Below are 17,684 nucleotides of genomic sequence, written 5' to 3'. Positions count from 1 at the left end.
AGTGATCATGAACCCTTACTCCAAAGTTACGGGGAGCTGCTGAGGCCAGGCAATGTGTGGCAGTGTTAGAGCTTCTGTAAAGAGCTTGCATGAAGCTGAGATTTTTATGAGTCCCAGTTGCAGTGGAAGCCCCAGAATGTTCGAGATGCCAGGACCATGGGACATCTGTCAAGGAAAGAGCCATATGTGGAATGAAGCCTGTGTAAAAGAAAGATTATGGGTGTTATACATAACCAGGCCAGCCAAACCCTCTGGAGAACAGAAGAATCCATCATGAGTCCATGATGCCTGATTTGGTGCTTCAGGATGAACTGTTTGCCCTGAAGGATTTTGGTCTTCTTTTTGGCAATCTTTTTCCTTGATATGTTTCCACTCCTCCCTCTTAGAGTGGGAATGTGTATTCGGTGTCATTATAAATTGGAAGTATATACCTTGTTTAAGTATGTAGCTCAACATAGGAGATTGTCTTTCAAAAGAGTATTTGGATTTTTAAAGTGTTGGGGCTGTTATTGTCTATGGGAAAATTTTGAAGTTGATTTAATGCATTTTGCACTGTTGAGTTAGCCATTGGCACAGAATGGGCTCAGAGTCCAAATGTGGTTTGAATGCAAAACGTTCTGAATTTGAATGCTTGGCTCATGAGCTGGTGGCTCTGTTTGGGATAGTTATGGAGACTTTAGGAGATAGAATCTTACCAGAGGAAATGGGTCCCTAACAGCAGGTTTTATAGCTAGGCCCCACTTCTTTTTATTTGTTTCATGATTGCTAAGGCAATGTGACCTGCATGACTCCTGCTCCTGATGCCTTTCTGGTAAAGAGACGCTTCTTTGGTGAGGCATGAGGGGCACACTTACTTAAAGGTATAAGGGGTTTAAAGTTAAGGTTTAGAATATAGTTAGGGTTTATGCTGGTCTAAAAGTTTGGTGGTAGTAGATCCTCTTTTCAGACAGCACTAAGCCCCAGGAAATTGGAGTAGGTTTCTAGGGGCAGGCATGACTGAGAGAGCCTTAAATTCATTTGGACAACTGTTGGTTTTTACCAAAATGTAAGTGTCATTTATTGTATTGTCTTATTTACCCTTCTATCACGGTAATAAAACTTTATGAACAAAGCAACTTATAGAAGGAAGAGTTTATTATAGGATTACAGTGCCAGAGGTTTAGAATGTATGATGGAGGAGTGAAAGTAGCTGGTGACAGATGGCTGGTCTTCACAACCACATACAGGAAACAGTGCTAACTCAAGAAGACATGAGTCTTGAACCCCAAAGTGTGCCCCTAGTGACATTCTTCCGCCACCAATGCCTCCCTAAAGAGCCACCAATGTGGGCCTAGCATTCAAATGCCCAAGACTTACGGTGGACTCTTTATTCAAATTACCACATGCACATTTATGGTGATCTTTTCTGTGCTGGTCACTGTTGTGGTTCATAGACTTAACAGCTAGGAAGAACCATTAATTGCTTTGCTCCTTTGGCAGTTTGCACTGTACTTTCTGGCACTGTGGAAGCTTCATTGCAGGAAGGAGACTTTCAGGTTAGATACAGCTTTAATCATCTGAGTCCTGTGCCTTAAATATGTAGTCTCTTCTGTAAAAGGTTGTTACCTTCAAGCTCTGAGAGGCAGCTAAGGACAACAACAGTAGCCTATGTTGTCTTCAGAGATAAATGGACCACCCTGGTCAAACACTTGAAAGGAAGTTTTTTGTGGCTGGAGTAGTAGGGATTTTGTTAGTGTATGCTTCTTGTGGGGACCTTTGTCAGCTCAAATGGCATAACTTTATTTATGTATATATAATATATTATGTATAATGATATATATGTATGTGTATGTGTGGTTTATACATACATGTACTCCTATACTTGAAAACATAATTTTAGGTAAATATGAAATAATGTGATTCCTTGAGTCTTTATTTAACAATCCTAATGTTATTTGTCTCCCTTCTCTTCTTTTCCTCCTGTGTTGACCTCTTACCTCCCTCTCCAGTGGGAACCGCTGTCATTTTCTCTGTTTCTGTCTTCATGTCACTGACATCCTGCTATTCTCCTCAGAATACCCTCCCTACCATGGCCCATTTATATTTTCTTGGTTTCTACAGTTATATGTTCTATACTCTCATTTGAAAATTTGGATCTAGGAACCACAGGTGAGAGAGAATATGTGGCATTTATCTTTCTGGGTTTTTCAATATAAATTTTCTAATATGTTTGAGAATTTCATACCTAAGTTTAGTATTTATATCATTTCTATCCCTCCTTCTTTCTTCCAAGTCCTTCTAATGCCCCCAACTTCCTCTCAGATTCATGATCTGTTCTTCTATAATTAAGGTTGCTTTACACACACACACACACACACACACACACACACACACACACACACACACACACACCTTACTGTGGTAATTTGAATAGGAATGGTCTCTATAGATTCATGCGTTTGAATGCTTAGCCCATAGGGAATGGCACTATTAGAAGGTATGGCCTTGTTGGAGGAAGTGTGTCACTGTGGGGGCAGACTTTGGGGTCTTATATGCTCAAACTATGCCCAGCGAGGCACTCAGTCTCTTTCTGTTGCCTGTGGATCAAAATGTAGAATGCTTAGCTACTCTCCAGAACCATGTCAGCCTGCATGCTGCCATGCTTCTTGCCATGGCAATAATGGACTAAACCTTTGAAACTGTAAGCCAGTTTCAGTTAAATGTTTTTCTTTATAAGAGTTGCTGTGGTCATGGTGTCTCTTCACCAATAGATACCCTAACTAAGTCACCTACTAAGTTCGAATAGTGTATATTTCTTTGTGCCTGTGTTGAGCAATGACTATTGGTATTGGATAACTGGTCAAGGGGGTTTGTCCCTGAAGACAGTGAATTATCTTTCTCTTAGCAGCCATTGATTTTCTGTAGCTCTGCATAAAGAGGGAACCTTGTGAACTTTCCCCCATCCATGTTTGCATGTGGACTGGTGATGAAATTTATCCAAGTCACCATATGGTTGATGTTTTATAATTGTAGCATTTCTCTTATGTCTTGAAGACTCTATCTAGCTGCAGGTGTTCTGGTCCTTAGGCTCTTAAACTCTTCCTCTTCATCCATAATTTTTCCTGAACCCCAGGTATAGGAACAGCATTCTAGATAATACCAATTGGGGATGGGCACCCCATGGTCACTTATTCTCTACATTTGACCAGTTGCATGTTTTTGTAACTCCTTAATATGCTGATAAAAGAATCTTCTTTGATGAGGACTGAGAGCTACACTTATTTGTAGGTATAAAGGTAAATATTTGTAATAGAGTTAGAAATCATTTGGTTTAGAAAAATACTAGCAATGGGTTTTTATCTAGGTTCTATGATATCTCTAGTCATGGGAAGTTGCCTAGGTTTACAGTACCATTCATGAATTCCTTCATATTAAGCAGGCTTTCAGTTGAATTTGATAGCTGCTGGTCACCCTGAAAATATAAGTGCCAGTGTTGCACCGTTAGGGATATCTAGCCAGGCTGGTCATTGTGGTTCACAGGCTTTACAACTGGTTGGGATTATTGGATGTCTTTTTTCTTGTTCTAGTCATGACAAAAATGGCTTCTATGTCTTGATAACAGTCCATCATTCAGGGATTTAAAGCAGAACTCAAGCAGGCCAGGAATCTGGAGCAGGAATGAAACAGACCATGGAGGGGTACTACTTACTGGCTTGCTCTGTGTGGCTTGTTCAACCTGCTTTCTTATAACAACCCCAAACTACCTGCCCATGGTAGTACAATCTACAGTGGTCCCTCTCACATTGATCAATAATCAAGAAAATGCCTCACAGAGTGGCCTATCAACCAATCTTATGGAGGCATTTTCTCAATTGATGTTCTTTCTTCTTTTTTTTTTTTTGGACTACTCAAGCAGTCTTTAATGAAAACTGTGAGACGCCCCTACTCCTGCATCTTCTCTATCGTTTCTTCCTTGTATTTGCCCTTCTCCTTTCCTACTTGTCGAGACTTGGCTTTCCTTTCCAGGATCTTCTTTCGGTCTTTGTCCAGCTTTAGCCTGGTGATCACCACCTTGCTGAGGTGGATGCCCACGTCGACAGTTGTGCCATTAGCCTTTTCCCGCTGCACCCGTTCAATGTAGATGACGTATTTCTTCCTGTACACTTGGACCACTTTGCCAATCTGCTGGCCTTTGTAGTGTCCCCAGACAACCTGAACTTCGTCATCCTTTCGAATGGGCATCGAGCAAACATTGTACTTCTGTCTCAGCTCTTTGGAAAGGGGGGAAGACATGATCTTCCTCCGAATGTGAGAAGGTGCATTGAAATGCCGTTTGCGGTTCTTGCTCTGGTCAGAAGTCACAAAGGGACTGAACTTCATTTTGGCTGAGCCTGCAAACTAGGGCGGCCCTCGCATTGCCGAACCCCTCCGACTGGCCGGGGGTCTAACGAGCGTTGATTCCGGACTATTTAATCAACGACATCGCCACTGTGCCCTCCCCCCGCCCTGTCCCGCCATGGCCCTGGCTAATGTCGGGTCAGCAGGACAGTCTCTGGGCCCTGGGACAGAGAGCCTTGCGGCCTCGGCACGGATGGCTGCGGATTGCCCGCCACAACCCGCCTAACACTCTGATGTTCTTTCTTCTTAGATTCCCTTAGTTTACGTCACATTGACAAACAAACAAACAAAAACTAAACAGCACATCTCCTTTGACAGCTTTGGTAGTACCTTCTAATACTGTGGAATCTATTTTTCAGGGAGGAGGCTTCCAAGTCAGTACTGTCCTGATTCCCCCAAGTCCCCTGTCTGAAGTGCATGGTGTCTTTAACATTAGGGTCTCACCTCCAAGTTTTGGGAAGCAACCGAGAGCAATGACAATAGGCTAAGTTGTTTGGGAGTGTCTTGGATACTCCTTGACCAATAACTCAAAAAAAGGGTTTCAATGCCAGGTGTAAGAGTAGTGTTGTCAATGTTGTGACTTTCTGCAATGATCTCCTGCTGCAAAAGGAAGCTTCTATGATTAAGGATAAGATCTACACTTATTTGTGGGCATAAGGACAAGTATTTAAAATGAAATGTAGTTAGGAATTATACTGGTGTGCTGGCCAGTTTTGTCAACTCAATATAAGCTATAGTCATTGGGAAGAAGGTCCCTTAATTGAAAACCTCCTTCCACACACAGATTGATCTGTGGGGCATTTTTTTTATTATTGATTGATGTAGAAGTCACATTGCATTCACAGTCCATGCCATACCAGAGCAGATGCTCCTAAGTTGTAAAAAAAAAAAAAAGGCATCTGAGCAAGCTGCGAGGAGCAAGCTAGTAGGCAACATTTCTCTGTGGCTTTTGCTTCAGCTTCTGCCTCATGGTTCGTGCCTTGGATCCCTTTCCTTACTTCTCTGAGAAGTATAACTTGAGACTTGTTCGCTGAAATAAACTCCTTCACAGGTAGCTTTTGGTCACTGTGTTTTATCTCAGTGATATAAAGCTAGCTGAGACAACTGGCTTAGGAAAGTGACAGTAGTAGTTTCTAGTCCCCACCACAGTCCATGACCTTATTAATCATAGTTGGCTAGGTTTCTATTATCGGGTATGGTTTACCTCTTGTTTAGTGTGCTTTAGGTCTTAATAGAGAACTGTTGTTTATCACCAAGATGTATGAGCAACTATTGCACTTTTAGGGATATCTTGCCATCCTGGTCACTGTTGTGATTCATAGTAATCAATGTTGTATATAACTATTGATTGCTTTTCTCACATAGCAGCTTGCATATCACCTTCCAGTACTTTGAAAACTAATTCTTTGGGTATGAGGCTTTTGGGTCAGATCCACCCTAAATGATCCCAGTCCAAAGTGCACAGTGTCTTCAGCAAGAGAACTGCTTTCAACTTCTGGGAGGTAAACAAGGGAAACACAACAACTTACATTGTTTTGTGAGTCTCTTGTACTCCCCTGACCAACAAAAGTGCTGAAGTGTCTGGTGCTGAAGTTTTGTTAGTCTATGTCTCTTGAAGGCGTTTAACTCAAGTGGCATAACTTCATTTAAATTATCTATATCTCTGCTTTACAGAAGCTTCTCAGTCTCAGGAGGTCCCGTTTATTCAATGAGGTCCTTAATGTCTGTGCTGCTGGGGTTATACGTAGGAAGTGGTCTCCTGTGCCCATGTGTTGTAGAGTACTTCCCACTTTCTCTTCTATCAGGTTCAGTGTGTTCGGACTGATATTGAGGTCTTTAATCCATTTGGACTTGAGTTTTGTGCATTGAACAATGGCAATGGGTTTCTGATCCTACTGCACATACTGGCTTTGTAAGAGCCTAGGCAGTTTGGATGCTCACCTTACTAGACCTGGATGGAGGTGGGGGTTCCTTGGACTTCCCACAGTGCAGGGAACCCTGATTGCTCTTCAGGATGAGGAGGGAGGGGGACTTGATTGGGGGAGGGGGAGGGAAATGGGAGGCGGTGGCGGGGAAGAGACAGAAATCTTTAATAAATAAAAAAAATAAAATAAGATGAAAACAAAAAAATATCTATATCTCTATATAATTTTTAGTTCCATCCATTTACTTTCAAGTTTCATTTTTCCTTACATCTGAATAATATTCCATTGCGTGTATAAGCCATGTTTTTATTTTCCATTTACCAGATGAAGGTTATTTAGCTTTTGTTCATTTCATAGCTATTTTGGATAGGACAATGAGCACAGCTGAACATAGGATGTTAAGAGTAGGATGTTAAGCCTCAAAGTAGTTTTAAATTGCATTTTCCGGATTGCTATGGCTGTTGAACACATTTCCAATGTATCTTAACCATTTCTATTTCTTCTGAGAATTCTCAGTTCATATCCATATCTCATTTTAATTGAGCCATCTATGTCCTCATTCTTTGTATTTTGACTTTTTTGCATAGTGTAGATATCAATCCTTTATCAGATTTGTAACTGCCAAAGATTCTCTTTCACTCTGTTTGCTTCCTCTTAACTTGTCTGATTGTCTCCCTTGCCCCTTAGAAGTTTAGTTTTTGAGATTTCCTTTTGTGAATTGTTGACCTTAAGTCCCGAATGAAAGGAGTCCCATTCAGAATGTTCTTTCCTGCACCAGTGTCTTATAAGGAGTTGCCATATTTTCTTCTAGTATTTTCAACATTTCACGTTTCACTTTGAGGTCTTTGATCCATCTGAAGTTGATTTTTGTGCAGTGTGTTAGATGTGAGTATAGTTTAATAATTTTACACATGGACATCTAATTTCCCGAGCACCATTTGTTAATGATACTGTTATTCCTCACTTTATATCTTAGAAATTTTTGTCAAACGTCAGATGGCTCTAATTACATGCATTTATTATTTGGCTCATCTTTTTTTTCCATTGAAGACCTTGTTTGCTTATATCAGGAAAGTTTAGTGTTGACTGACTGTTGAAATTGAATTGAGGACCAAAAGTCAGAACTTGCTGAATGGGTTAAGCCATGCTGGCACTAGCTGTTAACTGTATTCACCCCATATGGGACTGGGTAAGAGATGCTTCCACAAAGAATTATATGTGATTCTTTTGACTAAGGGGACTATGAGTGTTGAGTAGATAATCCATAAGTATTTACCATACTGGCATACATGACTACTTAAAGATGAAATGCAATAAAAGGATATGAATAAAGCATTGCAAATTGGAAAGTATTGTATTGATGGCTATCATTAGGTTTATTTTGTTAGTGTAATATATTTCAGAGGGTTAGAAATATGCTGAGGTTTAAAAGTTACATACTAGCAAACTATTATTATATCTATAACTTTTTACAATAGAGGAATATTGATTAGTTTTACTTTTTCTTTCAATTTTAAAAACACATATAGAGTCTAGATTCTAAAACAAAACCACAAAATGATTATAATCTGCTTTATGTATATGAGAAATGTTATTTTAGACACTTTTCAAAGTAGCATGATAGAAAACTTCTGTTTATTTTTATATAAATATTTGTTCACCTACTGTAGCACGTAGCACTTGTTTTTAGTTTCAGCTGCCTGGAAAATAATTTTTTTTCATACAGTGGCCAAAGCTTGATTTGATTGCATTATATAGGATGATGAATGACATTGAATGTCAGTCACTAGAAATGTGATTTTGAACTTTCGTAAAAGTGATCTACTGTACAATAGACAAATTAGGCTTGATTTGAATAGTAGCTAATTATTAACTCAGAGATGATTGCCTCAACCACAACAAAACCATTTAAGCAAGTTCACTGTGGAGACATAATGGTGCCCGGGATGTGGTTTGTTGTGGGCACCAAATATTTTGTACTTTCAAAGCTATAAACTTTTAACCCTTGTCATAAAATTCTTTTGATTTTCTTTTAGTCTTAATATGATTTAGAGTTGTTCACTCAAGATTGTCTAATGTCAGCATCTAAATACTGTGTCCTTAGATGATATTGGTAAAGAGCAAGGAAGTGGGTGTGGATGTGGTTCCAATTACTCTGCTGTTCTGACTCTTCTGTTGTGGCTTTCAGAAATATCTTTTGTAAGTTTAATATCCTTCCTGTACGTAATTGTATCCAGGCTGCCTTAATTATTCTATAGTGAGTTAGTGTTTTAGTTCCGCAGTTATTTTCACAGATAGAGCATTTAGTCACTTTAATACCAAAGTCTTTCCCTATATTTGAAAGTGCTCATGTTGCATGTACATAAACATGTTAGAATTTATAAAAGCTTAAGTTGTTGTGCAAAGTTTTGTCAGTAAACTTTCAGAATCAAAAGCAAGTATACTCATCTGAAATTTATCATTTTTTCTGTAAGATATATTGTGTTTGTAATATTCATTTACTTTTTAAGTTTAATTTTATCGAAGTATATATAAAATCCACTTAAATGTCAACTTAATCATTCTGATATATTTATAAAGTTACAAATCCACCATTATAAGTCAAGATTTGAAATGAATATTCACATAGTGACCTCTGGTTTTTTATGAGGCCAGAGCAGACTTGCTTGAATTGGGGAGGAATCTACACCTGGGCAGATGCAGAAGAATTCAGGCTCATTTTAACATCTGTTACCCTAGGAACTTGACATTTATGGATTTTTTTCTACAAAATATTCAAAAATATATTGTGTAATTTCATTGCTATAAGGATGAATACAGTTCATTATTTTGTTTGCTGTTATTACATTGTTATTTTTGTTTTTATAATTTTAAAGAAAGAAATTATAATTAAATATTTTTATGCCCCTAGAGTACTGTGACTATTAGACACTATGTCTATTTTACCTAATCAGATTGTTCTGGAAGAAGCATGGTAAGAAAGATCTGTAAATAAGGAAAAGATAAACTTGTACATTTAGGACGGAACTGGAGCTAAACAACAAAATTATGTTGAGGTGCAGGTAGGGGATTGAAAGGTACAGGAGCATATAATCTATGGTGATTCTCTTTTACATATCTATGTTGGCATGTCAATTGATATTTTCATTATTCAAGATTTTTTTCTTAAAGAAAGAATATTGTTGAGAGTTCAAGGATACAGCCTCCTTGTTATATGTATAGAAGACATTATTTTGCAGCAGATTTCATGATCTTCTGTATCTTAAAATTTTTCTGCCTTTCTCTGAGTCTTAGGTGTGGAAGTTGTGTTATAGATTTATCAGTTAAGGCTGGGCATCCCACAGTCAATTCTTCCCTGTTTTTTGATCAGTTACTTTCTGTAACTGTCTCCTTCAGTTGAAAAAAAAAAGCTTCTTTGATGCAGGTTGGGATCTGTACTTACCTGTGGGTATAAGGATACGTTTTTTGAATGCAGTTAGGAGTCATACATTTTAGGAAAGTGGCAATAGTAGATTCTCCTCTAAAATCTAGGACCTCACTAGCTGTGAGAAGTTGGGGATATTTTTAGGATCAGGCATGATTACCTTCCTGTAGAGTGACCCTAACTTTAATTAGAGAGCTGTTGTTTACCACCAAGATGTAAGTGCCACTCTTGTACTTTTAGACATATATTGCCATCAGTGTGGTTATGGGAGAAGGCCAGTTCAGGCACCCTCTCCTCTGCTGCCCATGGACTTAGCTGGGGAAATCCCCTTGGACACCTGGGGACCTCTCTAGAGCCAAGTCTCTTGCCAACCCTACAATGGCTCCCTTAGTTAAGATATCTTCTTCCCTGCTCCAATATCCATTCTTCCTCCATCTCAACCATCCTATTCCCCCAAGCTCTTCCCAGTCCTCCCCTTCTCCCTTCTCTCTCCCCATCTCCCCTTCCCCCCAAACCTTCCCTCCCCACTCCCAACTTTTGCCCGGCGATCTTGTCTACTTCCAATATCCAGGAGGATAACTATATGTTTTTCTTTGGGTTCACCTTCTTATTTAGCTTCTCTAGAATCACGAACTATAGGCTCAATGTCCTTTGTTTATGGCTAGAATCCACTTATGAATGAGTACATACCATATTCCTCTTTTTGGGTCTGGGTTTTCTCACTCAGTAAAGTGTTTTCTATTTCCATCCATTTGCATGCAAAATTCAAGATATTGTTTTTTACTGCTGAGTAGAACTCTAAAGTGTATATGTGCCACACCTTCTTTATCCATTCTTTTATTGAGGGGCAACTAGGTTGTTTCTAGGTTCTGGCTATTACAAATAGTGCTGCTATGAACATAGTTGAACAAATGCTTTTGTAGTATGATTGGGCATCTCTTGGGCATATTGCATATCACCATAGAACCTTCATTTGGCCATGGATGGAGATAGAGACAGAGACCCACATTGGAGCACTGGACTAAGCTCCCAAGGCTCAGATGACGAGCAGAAGGAGGGAGAACATGAGAAAGGAAATCAGGACTGCGAGGGGTGCGTCCACCCACAGAGACGATGTGACTGATCTAATGGGAGCTAACCAAGGCCAGCTGGACTGGGTCTGAACGAGGAAGTGATCAAACCGGACTCTCTGAATGTGGCTGACAATGAGGGCGGACTGAGAAGCCAATGATAATGACACCGGGTTTTGATTCTACTGCATGTATTGGCTTTTTGGGAGCCTAGTCTGTTTGAATGCTCACCTTCCTAGACCTGGATGGAGGGGGAGGGCCTTGGACTTCCCACAGGGCAGGGCACCCTGACTTCTCTTAGGACTGGAGAAGGAGGGGGAGAGTGGGAGGGAAATAGGAGAATGGGTGGAGGTGGAAATTTTAGTAAACAAATAAATAAAAAGTAAAAAAATAAATATATTGCCATGATAGTCATTGTTGTGGTTTATAGATATCGCCGTTGATAAAACTACTTATTGCTTTTTGCTTGGCAGCTTGCATTACCTTCCAGTACCATTGAAGCTAGTTCTCAGGAAAAAGGCTTTTGAGTAAGGCCCAGTTCAATTCTTTGAAGTCCTGTATCTTAATTTCATGGTATCTTCAACAATAGGGACTTACCTTCAATTTGTAAAAGTTAACCAAGGGCAACAATAGTAGTCTGTATTGTTCTCATAGTCTCTTGGACTCCTCTGACCAACAACTCAAAGAGACTTTTCATGCTTGTTGTTGGGGTTTTTCTTATATAGTCATTGACTTGTGGGAAGATCAGTAAACTATATGTACATATGTGCAAATATAGTTATATATTATTTTAATTTTTGGTAGATATAACATAGTATGAATTCCCTATAGATTTTCTAAACATCCAGTGTTTTTTCTTCTTTTTTCTTCTCTTTCTGTGTTGTCTTATGTCCTCCTTTCCAATTAAATCCACCCAACCCTGCATAGTTCACTGAAGAAGAAACAAAATGTCTAGGTAATATTTTAAAAATCTTCCATATCCTTAGCAAATATGGAAATGCAAATTAAAACAACTTTGAGATTTATTTTATCCAGTTGTTTCCAGGTTCTGCCTATTAGAAATAATGCTGCTATGAACATAGTCAAACAGATGTCCTTGTAGTATGATTGATCATCATTTGGGTATACGCCCAAGAGTACTATTGCTGGGTCATGAGGTGGGTTTATTCCCAATTTTCTGAGAAATTGCCACAGTGATTTCCAGAGTGGTTGTAGAGGTTTGCATTTCCACCAGCAATGGAGGAGTGTTCCCCTTACTCCACATCCTCTAAGCATAAGCAAACTGCCATTGGTGTTTTTGATCTTAGCCGTTCTCATTATGGCATTTTCACATATAGTTGTCAGTAAACTTTGTTTTAGTTCATTCTCCTCATCCACTCTCTTTACTGTTTCCTTCTATTTTCTAGTTTTGGATTTAAATTACTATTCTTTTCCTAATGTATTCATGTAGAATTCTAGGGCTATGGATCTGAGACACATATACAAATTGTAGCCTGAAGCATGATAAATAAAAGCTCAGAGACAGAAATTGGGGTTCAATCTGAAGATCTGAAAAGCAAAGCAACCAGTCACTGGCTCTTACCTCGACCTCAGTCCAAAAATGGCAATCCTGCCTCCAAGAATCTCAGAATGAGATTGTGACTGAGAGCTGTCTCCTCCTGTTTTATAATCCTCTTTAGGGCTGATATTAAAGGCACGCACTTCTGGGATTAAAGGCATGTACTGTCCAGTTTCTGTGGCAACTAGTGTGGCTACTCGGATTAGAGGGGTGTGTTACCACTGCCTGATCTGGAAGACTGACCAGTGGGACTCTTTTACTCTCTGATCTTCAGGCAAACTTTATTTGTTAAAATACAAATGAAATGCCACTACAGTATGCATGTTCAGATACAAATTTTTCCCTAAGAAGCAATTATCTCACAGTAATTTCAAATAGCCTTTGTGACTTCTCCTTTGGTCTAGTGGTTTTTAAAACATGTAGTATTTCTTTTATTCATTACTGAATTTCCCAAATAGTCTAATATTATTAACTACTCATTTTATCTATTGTATTTGGAAGGTATTCGCTGGATGATTTAAATGGCTTAAGCTTATTTATTTATTTAGTTTTGCCTAGTAAATGATATATGCTGTAGGGTACTCTTAGAACAATTGGGAAGAATGTATAGTTATCTCCACATTTTACACCTTGTTGGGTTGAGTGTTACGTTGACATCTTTTAGACTTTATTCGTTCATATGGCACCACTGTGTTCAGCACATGAAGGTACTATCAAATTATTTTTCAAACTGCCTGCAGTTTTGTAAACACAACAGTTGTTTATGAGTTTTCCCATTTCTCTATATGTTTGACAACACTAGATTTTCTCTTCCATTTTTAATCATTTCAAAATGCTTCTTCAGAAGAGAGTCTTCTCTTAGTGCCCTCTACATTCCCCTTAGATACAGCTTATCATGGAAACAGGCTCTGCTTGGTGCACTTCCCCTCCTCTATCACTTCAGCAAGCCATAGACTTCTTACACTTCTCCATAATCACCAGAGAACGCAAGGTCTTCATTTTGTGTTCTTGGAGAAAATGATTGTGTGTGTGTGTGTGTGTGTGTGTGTGTGTGTGTGTGTGATCCTGGTTCCTAAGAGGGCAGAGGAAGGTATTAGATTTTCTGGAACTGAAATTACAGGTTCTTGTGGAAAGCCCAATGTGGGTGCTGGAAACTCAACTCAGGTCCTCTATAGAGGAGCAAGCATTGAACCATCTCAAGTCCCACCACCCCTGTCTTTTAAAATTTATTTGTGTGTGTGTGTGTGTGTGTGTGTGTGTGTAAGGGCATATTGCTACAATGAGCACTGTCAGAGGACAACTGGTAGAAGCAGATCTTCTCTTTCCACTAGGTCCTGGGGATAGAATTCAGTTTGTCAGGTTTGGTGGCGAGTGTGATTACAACCATACCTCTCTCTCTCTCTCTCTCTCTCTCTCTCTCTCTCTCTCTCTCTCTCCTTACTGTGTTGAGAGGTTGTATGATGGTACTGAAGGATGAACTGATCCTCAACACCTATGAATAGGTCTCCTTTCATGGTAAAGATTCATTACAGTTTTGATTATATTGAAGATGAGATGTTATTGAAGATCATTATGATGGGCTTTGATATGAAGAAGATGGAAGGATTTGTCAGTAGTTTGGGGTGTCTGACAGAGGTAACAAGATACTGGGATGGATTTTGAAATAGAGCCATGCTTTCAGCCTTCAGAAGTTGGAAGATGCGAGTAAACAGTCTGTCTCACTTGAGAGCTTCTGCAAGGAACCAGCCTTATCAGTACCCAAATGTTAGCTCACTGAGAACGTCTGTGAGTTCTGCCCTTCAGAATTTTAAGAGAATAAATTTAGGTTGTGTTAAGCCACCATGTTTGGGGCAATTTATTACAGCAGCAATAAGAAGTGAGTTTATTGTTTAGCACTAACTGCCCCTTAGCAGTAGAAGGTTTTTATACACAAATGTTTAGGGTTAATTTTAAAGGACTAATGCTCTGTTCAAATAAATGTCTACACCAATTCTAATGCTTTAATTGCTGTTTAATATGTAGAATGATGATTCGAATTCATGTTTAAAAGTGTGGTACTCACTTTTAATTTCAGCAATTTTGTATTTTAAATGGATTTTAATAGGCCTAGTAGAATAGAAAATCGTTTGGACAATTGCCAGTAATTTCAGGGTAGTTTAAGAACCTGTATATTTGGTTCTGAATTTCTAAGAACAATGTATTTTCTTGGTATGATAATTTAGTTTTAGTTTAATCTATTATTCTTAAAACTGAACCACACTAAGAGTATAGATGAGGATCCAGATATATTTCAAAATTTTCTTTTAAGTAATCTGTTGCACACTGTTTCCTCACCTGAGATGGGTGGCCCCAGTAGTCCAGACTGACCATCTCTCTTACTACCATGCCCACAGCCAGGCCTTGGGTTGATTCACCCTAATATCTACCCCATCTAGAACCTGCTGGAGCTTGTGAAGGGACTGCTCCTGTGGAAGAATACGCGTAGGTTCTCCAAGACTTGGGGTGCATGCAGGATAACCCAGAGGAATTCCAGTTATGGTGGTGTACCAGAAACTGCAGTGAACATTTTCTAGTGAAGCTTATAGGACAAAAGGTTTACTATGTGACACACCAAGGACCCCAGTGCCACCAGGATGTGCAAAGGGTTTTGGAGAGGCAGGAAAAAAGGAGAAGCAAAGTGATTTTTTGTTGTTATTTTTGTTTTTTTGTTTTTTGGTTTTGTTCTTGTGTTGTTTCTTTGCTTGCTTACTGTGCTTTGCTCTTTTAGGTAGAGGAGTGCTGCAGTGGTGAGGGGAGAATATGGGAGGACTAGAAGGTGAGCAGAATTGGGCTTCACTGTGAATATCTCAAAGAATCAATAAAGAAGGTAAACTGTAGCCTCTGGAACTGGAGTCCTGGATGGTTGTGAGCTACAATGTGGGTGCTGGGAACCTAATTTTCTGTGAGAACAGCAAGCCCTTAATTGCTGAGCATTTCTCCATGTCATTGTCCTTTTTAAATACCCAGTGTCATGTTAGCAGGCCAGTTTGGTCTTGATCAGTTCTTACCCTCTCTACTTTTCCCCCTTATTTTTTCTTTTTATTTCTTTTCATAGTTTTAAACATATATTAGCATGATTTGTGGGAATCTCTGTATCTTAGGCTCCGAGGAGCTGGGTCTATTTTAGGTTATCTAATTGTATTTCTTTAGCCTTTTCTTTTTTTCATTTCACCTCTAACTCAAATTGTCTCATTTTTTTCTTTTGTACCTACTCTTCTTCCCTTATGTTTACTTCCTCTTATATTTACCTTCCTCTATCTTTTGCAGTTCTACTCACAATAACTAAAATAATATAAAATAACCTTTTGTTTACTTTCCTTCATTAGAATTTAGAGAATGGCTACTTACTGTATGGTATCTTATACTAGGACCACAGTTTAATACTTACTGTTTGTCACACTGTATTCTACTCTTGGTAAAGTACTAGGGATTGCATATGTTTTCCTGAATACTAGTCTACCACAGAAAGATAATGATACATTAACTATTTGATACAACATAGTCTATATTACATATTTTAACATGTTAATGGATAGTGATTCAAAAAGCCCCAGAAAATTATCAACCAATAACCTAACCACAAATATGCAAGTCTCAATACAAAAAATTCCCACAAGAAACACAAAATACCAAAATAATATTATTGCTTCAAAACTAACCAATTCCACAGTAATTACTTCTAGTGAGAGTGAATTAGAGGACATCTTAGATAAAGAATTTGAAAGAATGAATATGTCTTTCAAAGTAGGGCAAAATAAACTGATGAATGAAACTGAAATGAATAAACTACTGAATGAAATAAGGGAATCGAGAGAATAGGAAAGTAGAGTTTAGTAAAGTAATAAAAACACTAGAAAAAACCTCACAATGAAATATTGGAAATGAAAATATTGATAAGTCAAATAAAATGCTCCACAGAAACCTTTACCAATAAAATAAATCAATTGGAGTAGAGAATATGAGAGTTTGAAGACAGGGTAGAGGAAGTAGAACACTCAAATGATTCTGAAGGTAAATTAATATGATATATAGTGCATTCAATATCTATGAGATACTGTGAAAAGACCAAATATATAAATTATGAACAGAAAATGTAGACTACTTCTATAATAAAAGGCATAGACAACATTTTAAGTAAAGTTATAGCACTTATTTTTTCAAATCTAGGAGGAAAACTGCCCTTCTAGGTATTGGAGGCCTTTAGAACATCAAACAGATAATTCTACAACAAAGCATCCCCAGATAATATTATAATTAAGACACTAAATATGTAGAACAAAGGTTTATGAAAAGCTTTGAGAGAGAAGTACTAAGTGACAAAAAAGGAAGGTCCACCAGAATAACAGCTGGTATCCCAATAGAAATGGAAAGGCCAGGAGGACTCGGAATAACATATTCTATGCTCTGAAAGACAATGGTAGACAACAAGACTACATGTACACAGCGAAATTATTTCTCAAAATTGAAGGAAAAAAGGAAAAATGTTGACAATAAAAACAGGGTAAAGGACCACTAAATCAATTTTTACAGAAGATACTTAAAGAGATCTTTTGGACCAAAGAGAAAGATAATCATATTCATGAGACTGCAGCAAGGAATAAAAGATGCTATTTAAAGACAGATATGTAAATAATCAATAGGAATATGTCAAATACTGCAAATCAACAAAATTGCAGCAATAAATATCCACCTTTAACTCTGAATATTAGTTCCCAAATCAAAATGTACTGGGCAACAGATTGTATTAAAAATCAAGAACCATCTCTCGCCTCTAAGAAATGCATCTCACCGTAAAAACAGACACTACCCCAGGGTGAAAGGACGGAGAAGTGGATTCCAAGCAAATGGTCCTAGCAAACAAAGCAGGTGTCACTGTTCTGACAAAATAGAAGTAAGCTAAAATCAGTCAGAAGAAATAATGAATGTTATTTATTAACTCTTAATGGAATAATAAACCAAGAGGACATTGTGATTTTTATTTATTTGTTATTATTATTACTTTATTACTTAAAAAAATACCAATCCAAATTCCCACCCCCACCCCTCCTCCCACTCCCCTCTCACTCCCTCCACAGACCCTCCCACCTCACCTCCCTCAATCTTAAGAGAGGGCCATGCACCTCACCCTGTGGAAAGTCTAAGGCCCTTCCTACTACATCTAGGTTGAGCAAGGCTTACATCCGAAGAGAATAGGATCCCAAGAAGCCAGTATATGCTGTAGAGACAAATCCCAGTGTCACTATCAGTAGCCCCTTAGTCTGCTCCAACTGTCAACCCAATTCAGAGTTGAC

The 17,684-nt window shown here is 38.5% G+C and overlaps 2 protein-coding genes across 2 annotated transcripts in view; one reads left to right on the top strand and one right to left on the bottom strand.

Moving 5' to 3' along the window:
- Sugct (succinyl-CoA:glutarate-CoA transferase) overlaps positions 1-17,684 on the top strand; it is a 663,319-nt gene that overhangs the window by 82,900 nt on the left and 562,735 nt on the right. The gene's annotated exons all lie outside the window — the stretch shown is intronic.
- Positions 3,917-4,374, bottom strand: LOC101991781 (60S ribosomal protein L26-like). The gene has a single exon (XM_005365445.2). It carries the CDS (start codon positions 4,357-4,359, stop codon positions 3,922-3,924), a length of 438 nt encoding a protein of 145 aa, XP_005365502.1. The 5' UTR covers positions 4,360-4,374; the 3' UTR covers positions 3,917-3,921.

The sequence above is a fragment of the Microtus ochrogaster genome, unplaced genomic scaffold (assembly GCF_000317375.1).
Source record: "Microtus ochrogaster isolate Prairie Vole_2 unplaced genomic scaffold, MicOch1.0 UNK2, whole genome shotgun sequence".
NCBI classification, from domain to species: domain Eukaryota; kingdom Metazoa; phylum Chordata; class Mammalia; order Rodentia; family Cricetidae; genus Microtus; species Microtus ochrogaster.
The sequence above is the reverse complement of the archived record's forward strand: the minus strand, read 5'-3'. Positions and strand labels throughout refer to the sequence as shown.

Excerpts from the sequence above, each read along its gene's own strand:
- LOC101991781 (XM_005365445.2), bottom strand. The coding sequence starts at position 4,359 with ATGAAGTTCAGTCCCTTTGTGACTTCTGACCAGAGCAAGAACCGCAAA.